The 16,807-nt window shown below is 41.2% G+C and overlaps 1 protein-coding gene across 1 annotated transcript in view; it reads left to right on the forward strand.

Annotated features, from left to right (window-relative positions):
* Window positions 1-16,807, forward strand: part of CNTNAP5 (contactin associated protein family member 5) — a gene marked incomplete at its 5' end in the record, with an annotated part of 301,416 nt that overhangs the window by 128,249 nt on the left and 156,360 nt on the right. Inside the window, 3 exons of the mRNA XM_082001654.1 lie at window positions 3,610-3,757; window positions 12,824-13,027; window positions 15,460-15,644. Coding sequence (XP_081857780.1) covers window positions 3,610-3,757; window positions 12,824-13,027; window positions 15,460-15,644 — 537 coding nt within the window. The remainder of the gene's footprint in view (window positions 1-3,609; window positions 3,758-12,823; window positions 13,028-15,459; window positions 15,645-16,807) is intronic.

A 16,807-nucleotide genomic window follows, 5' to 3' on the forward strand; every position in this document is an offset into this window, starting at 1 on the left:
TTGGGAGAAACTATTTACGCAGGGCCAGGGAAATCAAGTCAGAATTGGGTTGGTGTGATTTATGTAGTGATTAGGGAAAGAAGATGAGGGAGATCCTCCTGTTGAGTCACGAGGTTCAGAGTGGTCCCCCTTGCTTTCGAAACTCCTTCTCAGAGAAGTGTAGGTGTGGCTGAATCCACTCCTAGTCCCAGACTTGGTCAATGGTTTATATCTAAAGCGATTAAGGGCAGGGATCTTGGTGTGATGATTTAACATATGATTTTTTGTTTTGCATAACTTTAGAATGGCAGCAATATAATGTGGAATAGCAGCAATTTAAAATTCATTAACGCTATCAAGGTAAACCACAATATTAAATTACATAACTTTCTAACAAAGCTTGATAACACAACTTAGTTAAAGACTTAAACGAAGTTCTCAAATTACACATATATACACACACAGAAAGATACAGCTATGTAAAGGCATACCTGTTAAAAATTCCCCTCAAGTTCAGTGAAATATTCCTGTTGAATGCCTTTGCGTATCTGAGCGGGCAAGGGTTGAGCTTGAAGGAGTGGGGGTTTCATCCCAGGTCCTGGTGATGGTCTTTGGCGACGGTCCTCCTAACTTCACAAACTTGAGAGTTCGCGAGCTCCGAGAGGCATCGCACTGGGAGGGGGATGCTGGTTGCAGCCCACTACGGTCCAGGAGAGCTCAAAGGGCCTCACTTGGACCTGCCGCTACAGGGTCGTGAGATGATTGACTTTAGGCATCAGTGAACTTCTGTCCTGGCCACAATCCAGACCGGTAATTTCTCGTCTCCAGTAACGCTGGTACTGGTCATTCCAGGGCTGTCAAGAGATGATTAGTTATTCCCATTCTTGTTCCCTGCCCTGTCCAGGCAACTGCATTCCTGGTACGGTCTGTGCCATTCCCCACTGCAGCTACGCAAGAGTGCTTGGTACGGTCAAGGGGCTCTCAACCACCAAACTCTATGCACAAAGGCCAGGGACTGATGAGAGTTCCTAAGGTCATAGAGTGGCCCAGGAGCAAGGGTGGGAGGAGGAAATGCACCACCACAGCTGTTTAGCAGAGTTCTATTTGCAAATAACCCCATTCCCATTAGTTTGTAATTACAAGGAGATATTTCTAGAGATGCTGTGACTTTTGACTTTGTCTTTTTCCCAGAATGTTTTCTTTTTAATACAAACCAAAAAATTATTACCTTGTGGGCCTGTGATGCAATGTGCAGTACTGACAGCCTTGTGTATGAGAGGAATATGAGAAAAAAACAATGCAGACCTCTGTTTCACAGTATTGATATATTAAGGTGTACTTTTTCTTTTGTCTCTTAATTTTCACCTTTCGCTTGCATTCTAGTCACTGTGTTTTAAGCTTTTCTTCATAATTGGGTGAACTGGAACTCTGTTCCCCCCCTTTTTTTTTTTTTCTTTCTTCTTTCTTTTTTATCTTATGAAGGGGGAGATTTTGACATAATTACAGGATTCCAAGAGGATGAACTTTCTAACCAAACAGGAAACAACACTCCCCTTTATCCATCTTATATATATGCACAAGTGCCTTAATAAAAATGAGAGTGCTACCACAGCTCTGACTGAGACTTGCTCTCTGCTGACAGTTTCATTACTGATAACAACAAGTTATTTTCACTTGAAATCTAAGGAAAAAACCTCTGAAATACTCTCTGCTGGAACTTGTGTTTGGCTCCTGTCTGGAAAGCAATATGAGTAAGCCCCGGACATCTTGAAGTGCTACTTGTGGCACTCGAAACGTATCTCATAGGCAAGGCCGCTGAACTGCTGTATGTGGTTAACTTTGAGTTAAGATCAACAAGAATCCCCGTCCAAAAACTTTTTGTTATATAATATAGCTGAACTTGTGAGGGATTTGGTAACCATCACATACTACCGTAGAAGGCAAGATCTTGTGCATAAAACATTCAGAGTAAGAGATGCAGGATAAGCAAAGCCAAATTATATACCTGTTTCAGCCTGATAAGCTCCTAATAAAAATAATTTTACGTATCATATGTTTTGAAGGGTCATTCCTCACTTCTCTTAGGTAACTGGGGTTTTGAGAGATTGTTTCAGTAAAATTGTTCATCTTCACAAGCAAGCAATACCAGCAATGAAATGCCCTTGCAAAGCATGTTTTAAGAATAGAGATATATGCTGTCTTTTGCACCCATGACTGGGTGGAAAATAAGGCTTATTAAATATAAAGGAACTTTCCCAGCACAGACTTTTTAAGGTGAAATGAAAAAAGCATGCTATGGTTTCAAAGTATTGTGCCTTAGAAATGTTCAAGGATATTTTTTGTTGAATATAGTTCTAATAAAACCATAACATGCTGGGCATAGTAAAACAAGAACACACGGAATTTGAAGTTTTACACCGTTTTTAACAATATTTGGGAAAAAAGTTGGAATGCTTGCATTTCAGTAAAAATTGAAAAAAAGGACTAAATAGCAGCTGTTTAAAAGTGGAGAAAAACCCTCAGTTTTTTTAACACATCCTTTGGCCATCAGGAATGAATTGTAGGTTTACTTTACTGGGGTTATTCCAATTTGTGCTTGCAGTTGCATTGCATAGGTGAATGGTGCCAGCTTTTGAACTGCAGAAGCATTTAAAACTGGTACGACTTCTTGTGATGAAATTTTATACTTACAAAGTGAAGGTGGTCTTACAAATACGGCCTTCCTGTGAGGTTTTTTGGGTTTCTTTTGTGTGAGTTCTGTCTTCGGTTTTCATGTTTTACAAAACTGTTAGCTTCAAATTTAAATCCTAGCTGAGTTACTCAAATGTTCTGAAGATAGCAGGAAGTCTGTGATATTCCTAGCCCAATATTACAGAGTAAGTGTGTAAAGATGAATTAAAAAAGCTTCAGGCAGGATCAGAGCTTGGATGCTTAAGGTTTGTCTTTGAAATCCTGCAGTCATTCTTCATCTATGAGAAAATTTCCTCTTGTTGAGTGGTAATTCTGAGTAGAGCCATTAATGTTGGTTTGCAGTTGAAGGCAATTAATTAAATAGGCAAGAAAAGTTATATTATTATTGTTTGCAAGCTTTAACTCTCCTGGTGCAAAGACAGCTGAAATGCTGACTCTCCTGTGTACTGACTCAGGCTTTCATCTCTTCCTGCGTCTTGCTTGAGTTTTCTGTGGCAGATGTAGATGTACACCTTCCTGTTCCTTGTGACCATCGTTTTCTACTACCCAAAATGCACCAAAGTCTAAACTGGGACCCATACTTCACTGCACTGAAGGGACACTGGGTATGTTAGGCGTCAATGGAGTATTGTGCACAGGAAATTCTGTGTTTGCAGGAATTATGCAGCGTCTTCTGTGACATCCCCATCAACAACCTGCTTTTGTAACTCCCTGTATACGTCCTTCCATTCCACTGAGGTGCTCTGTGCGCTGCTTTCCCTCCTTTCCCCCCATGAGAGACACAGCACTTAGAAGAAAACTTGACAATCAATTTAAATAATTGTGAGTAATTTATTAAGCTGAGAATCAGGAGGAAGGGTGGCAGTTCACAGCCTTGATCAGAGTGCTGCATTCACCTCTCGGTGCTAAACATCTCACCAAGACTCTCCGTCCTTCCAGGTTTTCACAGGGAACAGCAACGCCGACAGCGTGGTTCATCACAAATTTCTGCACTCCGTGAAAGCCCGCTTCTTGCGCTTCGTCCCTCTGAAGTGGAATGTCGGTGGGCGGATAGGACTGCGAGTTGAGGTCTTCGGCTGCTCCTACAGTAAGTGGCTACATCTTATCACAGAGCTTTTTGTTGATGCTGTCAGTACTGTGGGAAGGGTCCAGCACAAGTTTTATGAGTTAAAATGTAATGTAAAATACACAGGCATAGTTTATATTTTCAGTAGTTGTTATTACCTTTCTACCCAGGGCTGTGCTGGCCCATCTAGTTCAGCTGGTGAAGCTTTCAGAGCCCACCACAGAGCAATTTGCTGCTGCTTGCAAGTGCAAGGGAGTCAGATGCTGCAAAACCTCCTGCCCTGCTGGAAGGCACAGAGCTGCTTGGGATCTTTTGTAGGACTTCATTTAGGAATGGTAACACCTTTTCCTTAAATAGTTAATTTTTGTTTTTAAGGCAAGTTCACTAGTTATTGAGGGAAGTGCTGCAGATTGTGCAGCTAGTGTATTTCTATCCAAGGACTTTATAGCTCCAGAGAGCAGAGAACTCATCTGCTGCTTCAATTGCTTTTGCATGAGTGTTTTTTTGACATTCTTCATAACATGTGGTGATGATCCTCTAAGACCTGGTCTGCAGCGCTTTGTCAGGTGGGCTTTGGAGCAGCCTATAAACATTATTGCCTTGGGGCATTTCGGCCACCCAGTTATCTCGGTGTACTGCTGCAGAGGAATGTCCTCTCACCACAGAAGAGTGCAAACATAAAGATAAAGGACCAGTGTTGCTCCCTCACACGAAACAGAAACAAGTCCACAAATGAGGAAACAGAAGTCCGGTATTTGTTTCTCAGGTGGCTGTGGTTTTATTTCTGAAATGGTCAAATGTGTCTCAACATGCTGCTGGAGACAGGTGAGATTGTGCTGGGGAGAGTTCAGGGGATTGACAGCATTTACCAGTAAGCTCGATGTGTTGTGGCACAAGTCACCATCATGTGACACTATTGTACTTGTACATCTCCCCATTTAGATCAGGTCCTCATCTGCTCATGCCGGATGCAGAAGAGGTGTTGTAAGGTAATAAACGGAAAAACTCTTATTTGGGAGACTTCTTAAATTCACCTAAGCAGAATCAAAAAGCAAACTGTCTTTAACCTTTTTGATTCATGCAATCCCTTTGAACAGAGACACAGCTCCAGGATTCTTGATGTCCTCAACGCTAAACTCGGGTATCAGGACTGATTCATATGGCTTCAGAGGAAGAGCCTTGTTATGGTCTGTCTGTAGATCTGTGTGTAGATGCTGCTTCTCCACCTACTTTGCTCAGGCACTGTGGACTGTCATTCATTTAAGCACAGGCCTGCAACAGCCTGGTCTGGATGAATAGTCACCAGGGCAAGAGAACTTTTCCATCCCTACCAGTGGACCTGGAAACTGAAACCTACAAATGAAAACCAACTGCCCTTGATGTCATCACTCCAAAGCAACTCTCTCATCTGTTTTCAAAGAGCTTTCTTCTGTTAATGATGACCAATCCTCTGCAGTGGAGAATATAGTCGGAACAGATGTGCAGCAAATATAACTGGAACTGAAGATTAAAACTTTTGTAGCTTGAGTGTGTCCTGGTACTACTCCATGTGAAATACTACCTGGGCACTACTTTAATGTCAGATTGTGGTTGTATCTTCTATGATATGAAGAAGACTTCAGAGTCACTTGCAGGTTGAGTTCCCTTGCTCTGGTATCATTGAAGTCTTCATCTTTGTTCTGTACCCTGCAGGTACAGGAGTAAAAATGGTTGTGCAGAATTAAAGTATCAGATTGAACAAAGCCAGAAAAGAAATAAAAGGATTCATAACAGTTTTAGAGTGTTGAAATATTCACTCCATTTATACAATTGTGCCATTCACATTTCTCTCTGGCAAATTGCATATGCCAAGCAATACCTGTCTTATAAGTTTTGCTTATAGAATCAGAATGGATTGGGTTGGAAGGGACATTAAAAATCATCTAGTTCCAATGCCCCTGCCATGGGCAGGGACGCCTTCCACTAGACCAGGTTGCTCAAAGCCCCATCCAGCCTGACCTTGAACACTTCCAGGGATGGGGCATCCACAAGTTCCCTTGGCAACCTGTTCCAGTGCATCACCACCCTCATAGTGAAGAATTTCTTCCTTATACCTAATCTAAATCTCTACCTTCTTTCAGTTTAAACCATTACCCCTTGTCCTGTCACTACAGGCCCTGCTAAGAAGTCTGTCCCCATCTTTCTCATAGGCCCCCTTCGGGTACTGGAAGGGTGCTATAAGGTCTCCCCAGAGCCTTGTCTTTTCCAGGCTGAACAACATCAACTCTCTCAGTCTGTCTTTGTAGGAGAGGTGCTCCAGCCCTCTGATCATCTTCTGGACTTGCTCCAACAGGTCCATGTCCTTCTTATGTTGGGGGCCTCAGAACTGGACACAGTACTCCAGGTGCGATCTCACCAGAGCAGAGTAGAGGGGGAGAATCACTCCCTTGACATGCTGGTCATGCTTCTTTTGATGCAGTTCAGGATATGGTTGGCCTTCTGGGCTGCAAATACACATTACCAGGTCATGTTTGAGCTTCTCATCAACCAACACCCCCAAGTCCTTCTCCTCAGGGCTGCTCTCAATCCATTCTCTGCCTAGCCTGTATTTGTGTTTGGGATTGCCCTGACCCATGTGCAGGACTTTGCACTTGGCCTTTTGAACTTCATGAGGTTTACATGGGCCAACCTCTCAAGCCTGTCAAGATCCCTCTGGATAGGATCCCGTCCCTCAAGCGTGTTGACAGTTTCACAGTCTTGGCTACTCCTAACCCAGACACTCTGGCACTGTACAAAAGGTGTTTGATCATTTATAAAATGTCATCTTTACTATCATACTGACAGAATATCTGCAGCAGATCCTGAGCTGGTGTACTCCTACAAAACTGCATTTTGTAATGTTTGACAGTGTAGAGATTCATCTACCATGTTCAATTCTGGCACAAGAAATATATTAATAATTTTAAAAGAATTTTAAAAAATGACAAAAAAGTCACTAGAAGACAAGCTCTTGCACAAGCAAGGAAGGAAATGGAGCTAGAAGAAGAACAAATATCCCGAATGTGCACCATCTCTGAGATGACCCTTCACACAAGGGTCTGTGTGTATACTTTCATGAAAGAAGGGATGCAAGACTGGGTGTAGGAGCAACGTTACAGTCACCTACCTGTACCAAAGGTTTCAGCTGATACAAATCAGTCTGTAAAAACCGAATTCCCAATTATGCCAAATACTCTTTATGATATTGGAGTGACTTAAAGGTTTCTATAGGTAAACAAACCCAGAGTATTGCATCTTAAGTCAAGTGAAGTTGAAGAAAGGATTTCCACCGGCATTGTAGCTTTGGATCCGGTCCTGAAGTAGAACATAGAAAGAGAACATGTGCATGTGGAACACAGATGAACCAAATCCTGCACGAAAGTGGATGTGTGACTGCAGAGTCATTTCTGCCTCTTAGCCTGCTTGAAGAAGCAGGTTGAAATTCAGATGATGCTGGACTGCTGGCTGTCCATTCCACCTTTCAGGCAAATGTTGCCTCAGAAGCACAGCACCTGATCTGAAAACAGAGTTGCTTTATATTGATATCTGGGACAGAAAACTATGGAATTAAAGTTTTCATTTACGGGCAAGTTGGAAGTCCTTTTTGAATGAGTTGCAACCTTCATTGGTTGGCTGAGACAAAAGTTTGGGACACTGACAGCTCAGGCCATCTGAATTTCATGTGCTGTTGCACATCTGTTAAAACACCTGTTAAAGCCCAGCCAAACCTACAACTGGGCACCTCGCTGTGATACACCAGGGCATGCAAAATAGCCTGTGCTTCCTTGGATGGTCTCTGCTCACATCGGCTCCGTTTTAACCTTGCATATTTGAGCAGAAGATGACAGCTGTAGGAGAGGTTTATGGCTTCGCTGCTGCTTAAGCACTTTTGTGATGGCAGAGCGAGGTGAATGTGACACTCGTGCTAGTGCAAGGCTCTGACCTCCTGTTTTTGGAATACGACTGTCCTGTGCTGCATACTCTTCTGAAGAGGTCCCAGGAACACAATCTTGTGCTAAGTTTTGGCAAATGCAGCTTTCAATGATGACTGTTTAGTAGAGGGCATGTGGGAGGCATCAGGTCTTGTAGGTCACCAAACACAGGACACAGTAACAAAATATACTGAAGAATCACATTAAAGATTAAGCGCTATGTGCAGTGGATGCCAAAGTGGCTAAATTAACGTGTGATTGCACTGTGCTGCTGACTGGCACTCACTGGTATTTATTACTCCTGCTAGAAGTAATTTACTGTTATGAATTTATCCACAAAATTCTCTGTCAAACAAGAGAGCTTTCTTCTTTCTTTTTTTTTCCTCTTTTATTTTTTTCTTTTCACCCTCTAATTGGCTGCCAGTTGACATTGTTTCTTTGGAACATAAAAACATGTTTTTAATAGCAAAGCTCTTTCAGACATGTGAGTGTGCTTGACCCTATCCTGTACAGATTGAAGTTCCTGTCAACAAAGCACTCCAAGGCCATCAAACGAGCTGGAATTCACAGATGAGACATGCTAGTTGTTGTTTACTTTCTTACCCAGAAAGTATGTATTTAAATGAATATTAATTACATTTATTTGAAATTCCCACAAAGATTCCATCTCACATCCTCAAAACGGGAGCTGAAATAGTAATGAGTTGATCTTGATCTGAAAATACATGTTTACGTTTCCTGTTCAAAAGAGGATTTATGATGAGTTAAATGGAAATTTCCATGCAGAAGTATGTGTAAACCCTCGCTGTCCTTTTGCAGCGGTAGCTCCAGAGGCAGTTTGATTGTAACGGATAACCAGAGCTGCGACAGACAACGTGTTCAGACAAATGGCAAATCGATTGCTTTGGATGCAAGGAGCGGTGAGAGGGGAATGGGTATATCTTTATACTTGGGAAAAGTCTTGTTAGCTTAGCACCGGAGAAAAATCTGCTGACACAATTGCTTTTGTAGGATAAGATTTATAGCTGCATTGAAGATGCTGATCATATTCTATAACTGGTTAACAGTCCAAAATGCATCAGCAGAATCAGGTGGATGTGCAGTTAACAGGCTGGGAAACCACAGGAGAAACAATGATAGGGTGTGAGACGGTATCTTCTGCTTTCGAGAGCAGAGTTCTTCATTTGCAGTTCAGATCTGTGATTTCTCATCTTTTGCTATCATTGCTTCAGGGAATATGATCTGATATTGTACTTTTTGATTAAATGATACTTTTACTGGATTTTTTTCTGTCTCTTTTTTTTTCTTTTTTCCCCACCTTCCTCCATCCTCTCCTTTGTGTTCCTATGAGATAGAAAAGTTACGCATTGCAGAGAACCACTTAATGTCTGATTGGCATCGCCCAGTAGTGTTTGTAACCAACTGTGTAAGATACATACCCAAATGATTGCTTACCAAGGGGCAAACAGATCTGTGATAGGGATAAAGCTGCCTAGCAGAACAGTCACCTCTGAGGTGCTCATCCACATTCATGCCTTGGATTGCATGTCTGAGAGGGGTATGGAGAGGGAAGTCAGGTTGCTTCAGACTCACTCAAGCCAGTAAGGCATGACTGGCCAGGAGAGACAGCTGTTCAGACCAGGAACAGTTCTCCTCCCTCCTGCAGGGAGTTAAAGCTTCGGCTCATTGATGCAAGTGCAAGACCAAAAGTTCCTGTCTCAAATTGCAACTGTTTGTAGAGGATATTTCTGTATTTTGCAATAACTTCGCCAAGCAGGTGTTTACTTTTTCCAAAATCACTAGGAGAACCATCTTTGTAAGAATGAATGTGTATCCCTTCTGCTGCCAGGAGCAGATTGCTGCACAAGTAAACTCCATGCTCTCACATTGCCCCCAGCCTGGCTCTTCTCAGCATAGCTGGTGCCACAGGTTGAGCCCTGTGGTCACATGCTTTTTTTTTTTTTTTTTAATATGCTGAATTATCCTAACCTGGTAATCTGCCTTCAATTGCCTGTGTTTCCACCAAAGTGACTTTGATGTTTGGATCTGTGTTGGGAAAGGAAATTCAAATGGAATAACATAACCAGGACCACTGGGACCAGAAACTCTACTGAATTTCAGAAAAGTACGATGAATCATTTCTATTTCTATTTTATGGGAACTTCTTCACCTGTGAGCAGAAGTACATATGTATTTACAGCAGAGGCATCTGTTTGAATTGTGGGTTGGAGGAGAGTAACATGAAAGAAGTGTCTTTTGTCTGATCTCACTTTTGATGAGTTTTGTAGCCTTGTTGATGAAGACAGTGTAGAAAAGTACCCAAACTGAGTAAGGTCTATCTTCAGTGTGCATAACTAAACCAGCAGGCAGTGTAGAATGAAACCACATGTTGTGTTTTAATATGTTATTCCTACAGGTTTTCTGATACTTGACAACATCTCTGATCTTTGTTCTCTTGCTGCAAGTGTATTATGGTTGTACATGGACTCTAAATAAACACTAAACAAACAAGCAGGTTTTCTGGAGTGACTGTATTGGAATTGTGCTGTATCTTTAAATCTTTACCACAAAGCCAACAATTTGCAGGTTTTCTGGAGTGACTGTATTGGAATTGTGCTGTATCTTTAAATCTTTACCACAAAGCCAACAATTTGTTTTCATGCAAACTGCCACTAATGACTTTTGGCTGCCAGTGTTAGCATTTATTTGCCATCTTCCCATTTAATTCAGGGCTGTTTATTGGCCAGTGTACTCTCCCCCGATAATTAGTGAAGCAGAACTTTTCAGAAACAGGTTTTCCTCTGTGTTATGCTCCGTAAATGTCAGTGTTAGAGCTGTTCTAGAATTTGTGTGTTATGCTGTGGCTTAGTGGGGAGTTAAGAACAAGGACTCAGGTGTGAATTCAGACTAGTTGAAGGCTTGGATCTGAAGAGGAAGGAAAAAGGGCTGCTATTATGGCAGCATTGAATCAGTGCTCTTTTAACAGTATCTTTGTTTTTGAGAGCAAGGAGGAAAATCAACTTTAAATGCAAGATGCACTGGAAACCAAAGACTGTAACTTCTTTATAAGCTATTTCCTAATTTTTCCTGTGTTAAAATAAAATCATTTTTATGATATACTTGTGATTTACTTTAAAAAAAAATTGAAGTATTTAATACAGCTAGGGGAAATTAATAAGAACTAAACTATGAATTTAATTCTTTTTATACAAACTGGCAGTCAAGTTGTCAATAGAGAGAAATCAGCAATTCTGCAGGAGCTGTTTCTAAACACCTAGTTCAGAAGTACAAAACAGTAAAAGCAGATGGCATGAATACTTGTATTCATGATACTTCCTAAACTAGCAACTGTTCCACATATGATGATAAACAGCATGTAATAATTCTGACATCATAAATAAGAAGTTGGTCTTAGTTTATCCTGGAGTGAATTTTTCCCAGGGTTTAATTTCTTTGTGTATTTATTCTCCTAAGAAAGAATCGGTTGTCTACTGATTTGGAATGGAATCAGTTTTGGAGTGGCAGAAGTTCACATCAGATTTAAATTTTGAGCTCTTACAAATTCAAGTTTGTAAGTGTGCACCAAACTTCTGTACAAACTGTCATACTGACATGCAGAAGTTGTTGATGGTAGTTTCCATGGTAAGAAATCATTAACAAGTCTTTTATTTTCTTAATTTATAGTAGTTTTTAATTGCAAACCTCTTTAAATCTTGGTCCACTTTAAAATGAAAAGAAAAAAAACCAAACAAGACAAAACCCCTATTATTTCTGTTTTTAAAGAGGAACAAGTGAAACTTAACATTAATGCTCAAAAGGACAGAATATCTCTCAAGGGAGCTTAGATGACTTAAATCACCAACTTTAACCACAACGCAGTTGCTAACCTGGAAGTCTTGATTGTTTTGCATATGGACCTTTCAGTTATTTTTTGAAAGAAAATGGAAAAATGATTGCTTTGGATTATCATTAAAACATGTGGTTTGCAAAGATAGTCTATGCTTTTTCTTCTTGGTTACTGTGAAGGTATTCTTTGTCTTCATGCATGTATCTCAGTAGTTATGTAGCTTAGTAAACCTTTGTTCAGATTCTTCATCATCTGGTGTTCTTAATTTTTAATATTTTTCTTAACAATGAGAAATATCAATTGTCAGATTTATTATTTACAAGTAGATATTTTATCCATAATTTGTGCCAAATTGCATTTGTATAGAAATTGGAATTGAATTTACATATGTCAGCCACATATTTGCATACAATACCTTAGTTAAAAGTATTTAAAGCTACCTGAAATGTTATGGTTATATGTGTATTTTAAAAGTTTATTAAAAATACATTTTGATTAAAATACCATTTTATAAAGCAAAAAGAGTACTGCAGGCTGCTGCTGCCAAAGGAAATATTAATTGCAATTGAAGGATTGAAAGCCTGTTTCTCATCACAGTGATTGCATTTTAGAGGCTGGCTGAAGGGGAAAATATCTTTCTAATAGGATTTTCAAAGGTGTATAATCAGGTTAGATGCCTGGTTCCCATGAAATCCCTTCAAAAGCTTTTTGAATTGATATTTGACTATTCCTGCCAGCCTAGTTGATTTGCAAGCAGAAATTTGGTTGATAAATGCCCATCACAAACAAGCAGCCAAACCTCAGAGGGTAAGATGATGCTTATTTGGATGCAAAGGTGGATGCAGGCATGGCTGACACGCAGAAACAGCTCAACAGATGCTTGTGAAGCTACAAAAAGTGGAGTGAGAACTGAAGTGTTCCAAGTAATGAATAACATCCTGGGTGTGTTTGAGACAAACAGCAAATGTGGCAATGGATGCTGTGGAGATCTGAATATTATGGAAGGCACCTGTCTTGTTCTAAAAAGTAGAGTGAGAAAGCAATCTTGCATGAGAGAGTGGAGGACAAGTGCGGAGGAGTTCTGCTTTTATCCTAGTGTTCCCTTTCCCCAGACAGAGGGAGAGGATTGGAAATGGGTAAAGTGTGGTTGCCCAGATGCCATATACGGCCTGTGGATGTATGCTTATGAGAATACCTGGCTCCAAGTGATATTAGAAAAGATCCTGAAAAAATATGGTTCCTCTCCTGACGCTGCCCCTCCTCTTCATGTTGCCATCTTCTTTCCCCCAGAGTCAGATATTGCAGACTTCGATGGCAGAAGTTCACTCCTCTACAGGTTCAATCAGAAGCTTATGAGCACATTCAAAGATGTGGTTTCCTTGAAGTTCAAGAGCATGCAGGGGGATGGAGTCTTATTCCATGGAGAAGGACAGCGTGGAGACTACATTACCTTGGAACTGCAGAAAGGGAAGCTCTCCTTGCACATCAATCTGGGTAAGGGTAATTAGGCTTATTGGTTCACATATTACTGTAACAAGGATTGTCTTGGTTTACTTTTATAAATCTATTGTTTATATTAGGCAGTATGTAGAAACTCCAGCTGAGACCAACAAAACATGCTGTGTGCCTCACCTCATAGCTTAAATACTGGTCAGAGAAGGTGGGAGGGGAATTAAAAGAGAATAGACTTGACTGGTGTCATGCAGGACATTAGAGCTGAGCCAAGAAGAGACCTTGGCTCTTGTAACTAGTGCTGACCAAGGCTGAGCTGCTCAATGACTATTTTTGAAGTTTTGACCTTTGCTTGATGGTGCTTCCAAGCAGTGATTTTTAAAATTTTTTAAAATTTTTAAATCCGTTTCTTCCCCTTCCTCCTTTTTTATTTTTATTGTTTATATTTTTAAGAACAGCATTGCCAGTAAGTTTGGCTTATAGTGCAAAAGGTTTATTTTTGGTTGGTGTCTTATTTTTTCCATTCTGTGACCAGAACTGAGCTGACAACACAGAATTTAAATGAAAACATTCTGGTCAAAACGTTGTGCACACTGGTATTGCTTTGCTTCTGAAGATGGTTTTAGCTGAAAACTGTGAATATCTGGCACACCATCACTGTATGATCATGTTGGGTCAGAGAGAGGAGATGAAAGGCTGGCTTAACTTCTTTCTGCAGAAGAGTGCTTGCTTTTTCCTGGTGAATACACTAAAGCACTTGATAATGGCAGGAGCTGCTCTAGTAGGAGTGATCATACACCTTCTTCCAGCCTTATTGCAAAATCTGTATTAGCTTCGTCTGTGGGTGACCCATGGTACTGGCCGCAGCAGTCCCTGCTGACTCATGTTTTGCATACTGAGGGGTTTGAGTTGGGCAGAAGCTTCCATGCCTGCATTGCTGTACTTTTGATCAGCACAGGAGCTGCACTTACCCTGTTTGGGTATTGAGCTTTTTCAGACTTGGGTCTGAAACCCTCAGTGGCCCGTCCAGATGGAAAGCTGAAACAAAACCCATCCCTCTGTTAACCATGAGGGTGTGGGCAAGGAGGGGAGGGAATTAAGGTCCAAGTAGTTCACTGCCACTCTTAATCATAATAACTTTGATGAATAAAGTAATGTGAGACATTTGCAGTTCATGTACATGGTACTTAGGTTGCCAAGGCTGTTCGTAATAAAAATGGGAGATGTGGCATCTAGTAATGTATGGTATTAGTAGGGGCCATATCAAAATAGCAATTCCAGGACAGTTTAAGAGGTTTGTCTAGAGCAAATAAAACAGGCAACAGTGCAGTATCTCAGTCCCCTGTTTATGAATTGCGGAATTAAAAGAAATCATAAACTAGTGGGAGCAAACTGAAGGTACTAAAACAGAATTTGTAGATAATTTTTGCTGTGTTTTTCCCCTTGTGCTTAATTGTGTTTGTTTTAAAAGTCAGTAACAATTTTCCATAGCTCTTGGATTTCATTTTTACATAAGCTTTTAATTGTTTAGTTTCCAACTAGTTAGTTCCGTCTTTCTCTTTATTTCATCAAAGAGTAGAAATGAGAATGCAGAATTTTTCTGATTTGGTATTTGGATGTTACTTGGACCAAGTGGCTACATGCCAAGCCTCTGAATGTGGGATTCTTTGACTCCATTGATTTGTCCTCCTCTTACAAATGTTTCATACTAGGATAAGAATGTAGTATAGTTAAATATGTTACTTCTTGCAGAGGACACGCTGTTGTGAATGCATAGTCTGAGAGAAGAGGGTTTTTTTTCTTTCAGCCACACACTCCCTTTAAATGAGAGGCTCTGAAGTGTTCAGACATGTAGTCAGCTGGAAAACAGCAGAGTGCTTGAAATCACCAGGATTAAAGCCTAAATACTTTTATGACTCTTGATCCAGACTTTTGGAGACCTACACCAGGTTTAAGAATCTTTTTGAGCTGAACAAAACATTTGCATTCGTGTTGCTTCAGACTTGTGGATTTTTTCCTCTGAAAATGAACAGATGCAGTTTTCTTGCTAAAATACAAAAAGCACATAGTTGAAACTGAAGTGTCAGGAGTGATCTGTTAATGGGAATAGACAGGAGATTTTTGTGCAACCTGAAGGGAACTCTTAAAACACCAGGTCTTCCAATGCATAGCAGAACCAAGGGCATAGGCAGAGCAGCAACCCCCTGCGTGCTGCAATGTGTGAGTGCAGCATCAGGAAAACCTCCCGGTTTATCGCAAGGATTTCAGGGGAAAAAAAATGTATGCATGTGTGTATATACACATATAAGAATAAAAGGCCCAAAGAATCTAAGGCTTTGTCAAGGGTCTATTTCTGATGGGCAGAGTCCAGTTTGCACCTAGGAGCATTGCTCTGTACTCCCCTTGAGTTCCCATGCTTCAGTTAAGGACCTAGAGGTAACTCTGGTGTCTTCTGCCTGTCTCTGCCCCTCCAGGGGACTCGAACCTGCACTTCAGTAACAGCCACACATCTGTCACCCTGGGCAGCCTCCTGGATGACCAGCACTGGCACTCGGTTCTCATAGAGCGCTTCAACAAGCAAGTGAACTTCACGGTAGACAAGCACACCCAGCATTTCCGAACGAAGGGGGATTCAGATCACTTGGATATTGATTATGAGGTGTGTGAAACCCTTTAGGTTATAACCTGGGAGAGCAGGCTGAGTTGGTATAAAGTGAATGTGGTGGAAAACAACCACCCTATGAGCTGTTTCTTACTGGCAAAGTTCTTTTTATTTGATATTTCCTTCCCAGAGAGCTCCTTTCATGGTTAACAAACATAGACTATGTCAGTGCAACTCTACATAGGACAGTTTCAGAAAATGGCTAGTCTCTGGGCAAATATGCATTGGATTATGCTTGCACTTCAAAATATGTCAGACTTTGAGCTAAACTAAAAGGTATAACCTGGGTTCTAGCTAAATCTTCAGGGAGCAACCGCACATACCTGTAGGGAGAAGTGCTTGTATCATCATGTCCAATATGATTTTAATGTGCACCATCCCGGCATCTGATTGATGTTGACCATGGCAATACCAGCTCAGAGTTGTCCCTCTGTCCATCCACCACCTCCTTGGATACAGCTCTCCACATGGAGATGAGAAGGTAAAGACCATTGTCTTCCCACTAGGAATGGAAGATCCTGAGCATGGCTGTTGAGACAGCTAGTTCTGACCCAGGTCCCTTGACATCTGGGGTTGTGATGCTGACCGTCTTGGTCTAGGGACCCAGAGCAGCTCAGCCAAGGAAGGACTGAGCAGAGGAAACATCCTGCCTGCCCATAAAACCTGAGGCTGGTGTGCTCCCCTGTGATGAGGCCAAGGTGTGGCAAAGTGCAGTTTATATCACTCCAGAAGTTCAGTGATTATGGCTGACAGTCATTAAAAAAAAAATAAAAAACCTTTTATATCATCATGCGTATATGCAAGGCAGTTCCTCATCTGTTCCCCTCACCAATGCACACCTGCGTGCAAGTTACCCATGTTCATTTTTATCCCCATGCACTTCTCTACTAAGTCTTGCTAGCCCACAAGGCACAGGGTTGTCCTTGCACAGTCAGAGCCATCACCATCTCTGGATGCATTGAGCTGGCATGGTTCACTGCTTAAGAGACCACAAGTTTCCCCTCTGCACTTTGCATTAATTTCTCTAGAAAGGATCAATTCCCAGGACACACAAGGGACAAAAGCAGACAGCTTGTCAGTGGCAGGTGCCTGCTCTCTGCTCTTCTCATGTTCCAGCTGAGTTTCCCTTCTTTGCATTTCACAGAGCAGGGTGGAGAGAC

The sequence above is a fragment of the Phaethon aethereus genome (genome assembly GCF_964289735.1).
Source record: "Phaethon aethereus genome assembly, chromosome: 6".
NCBI classification, from domain to species: Eukaryota; Metazoa; Chordata; class Aves; order Phaethontiformes; family Phaethontidae; genus Phaethon; species Phaethon aethereus.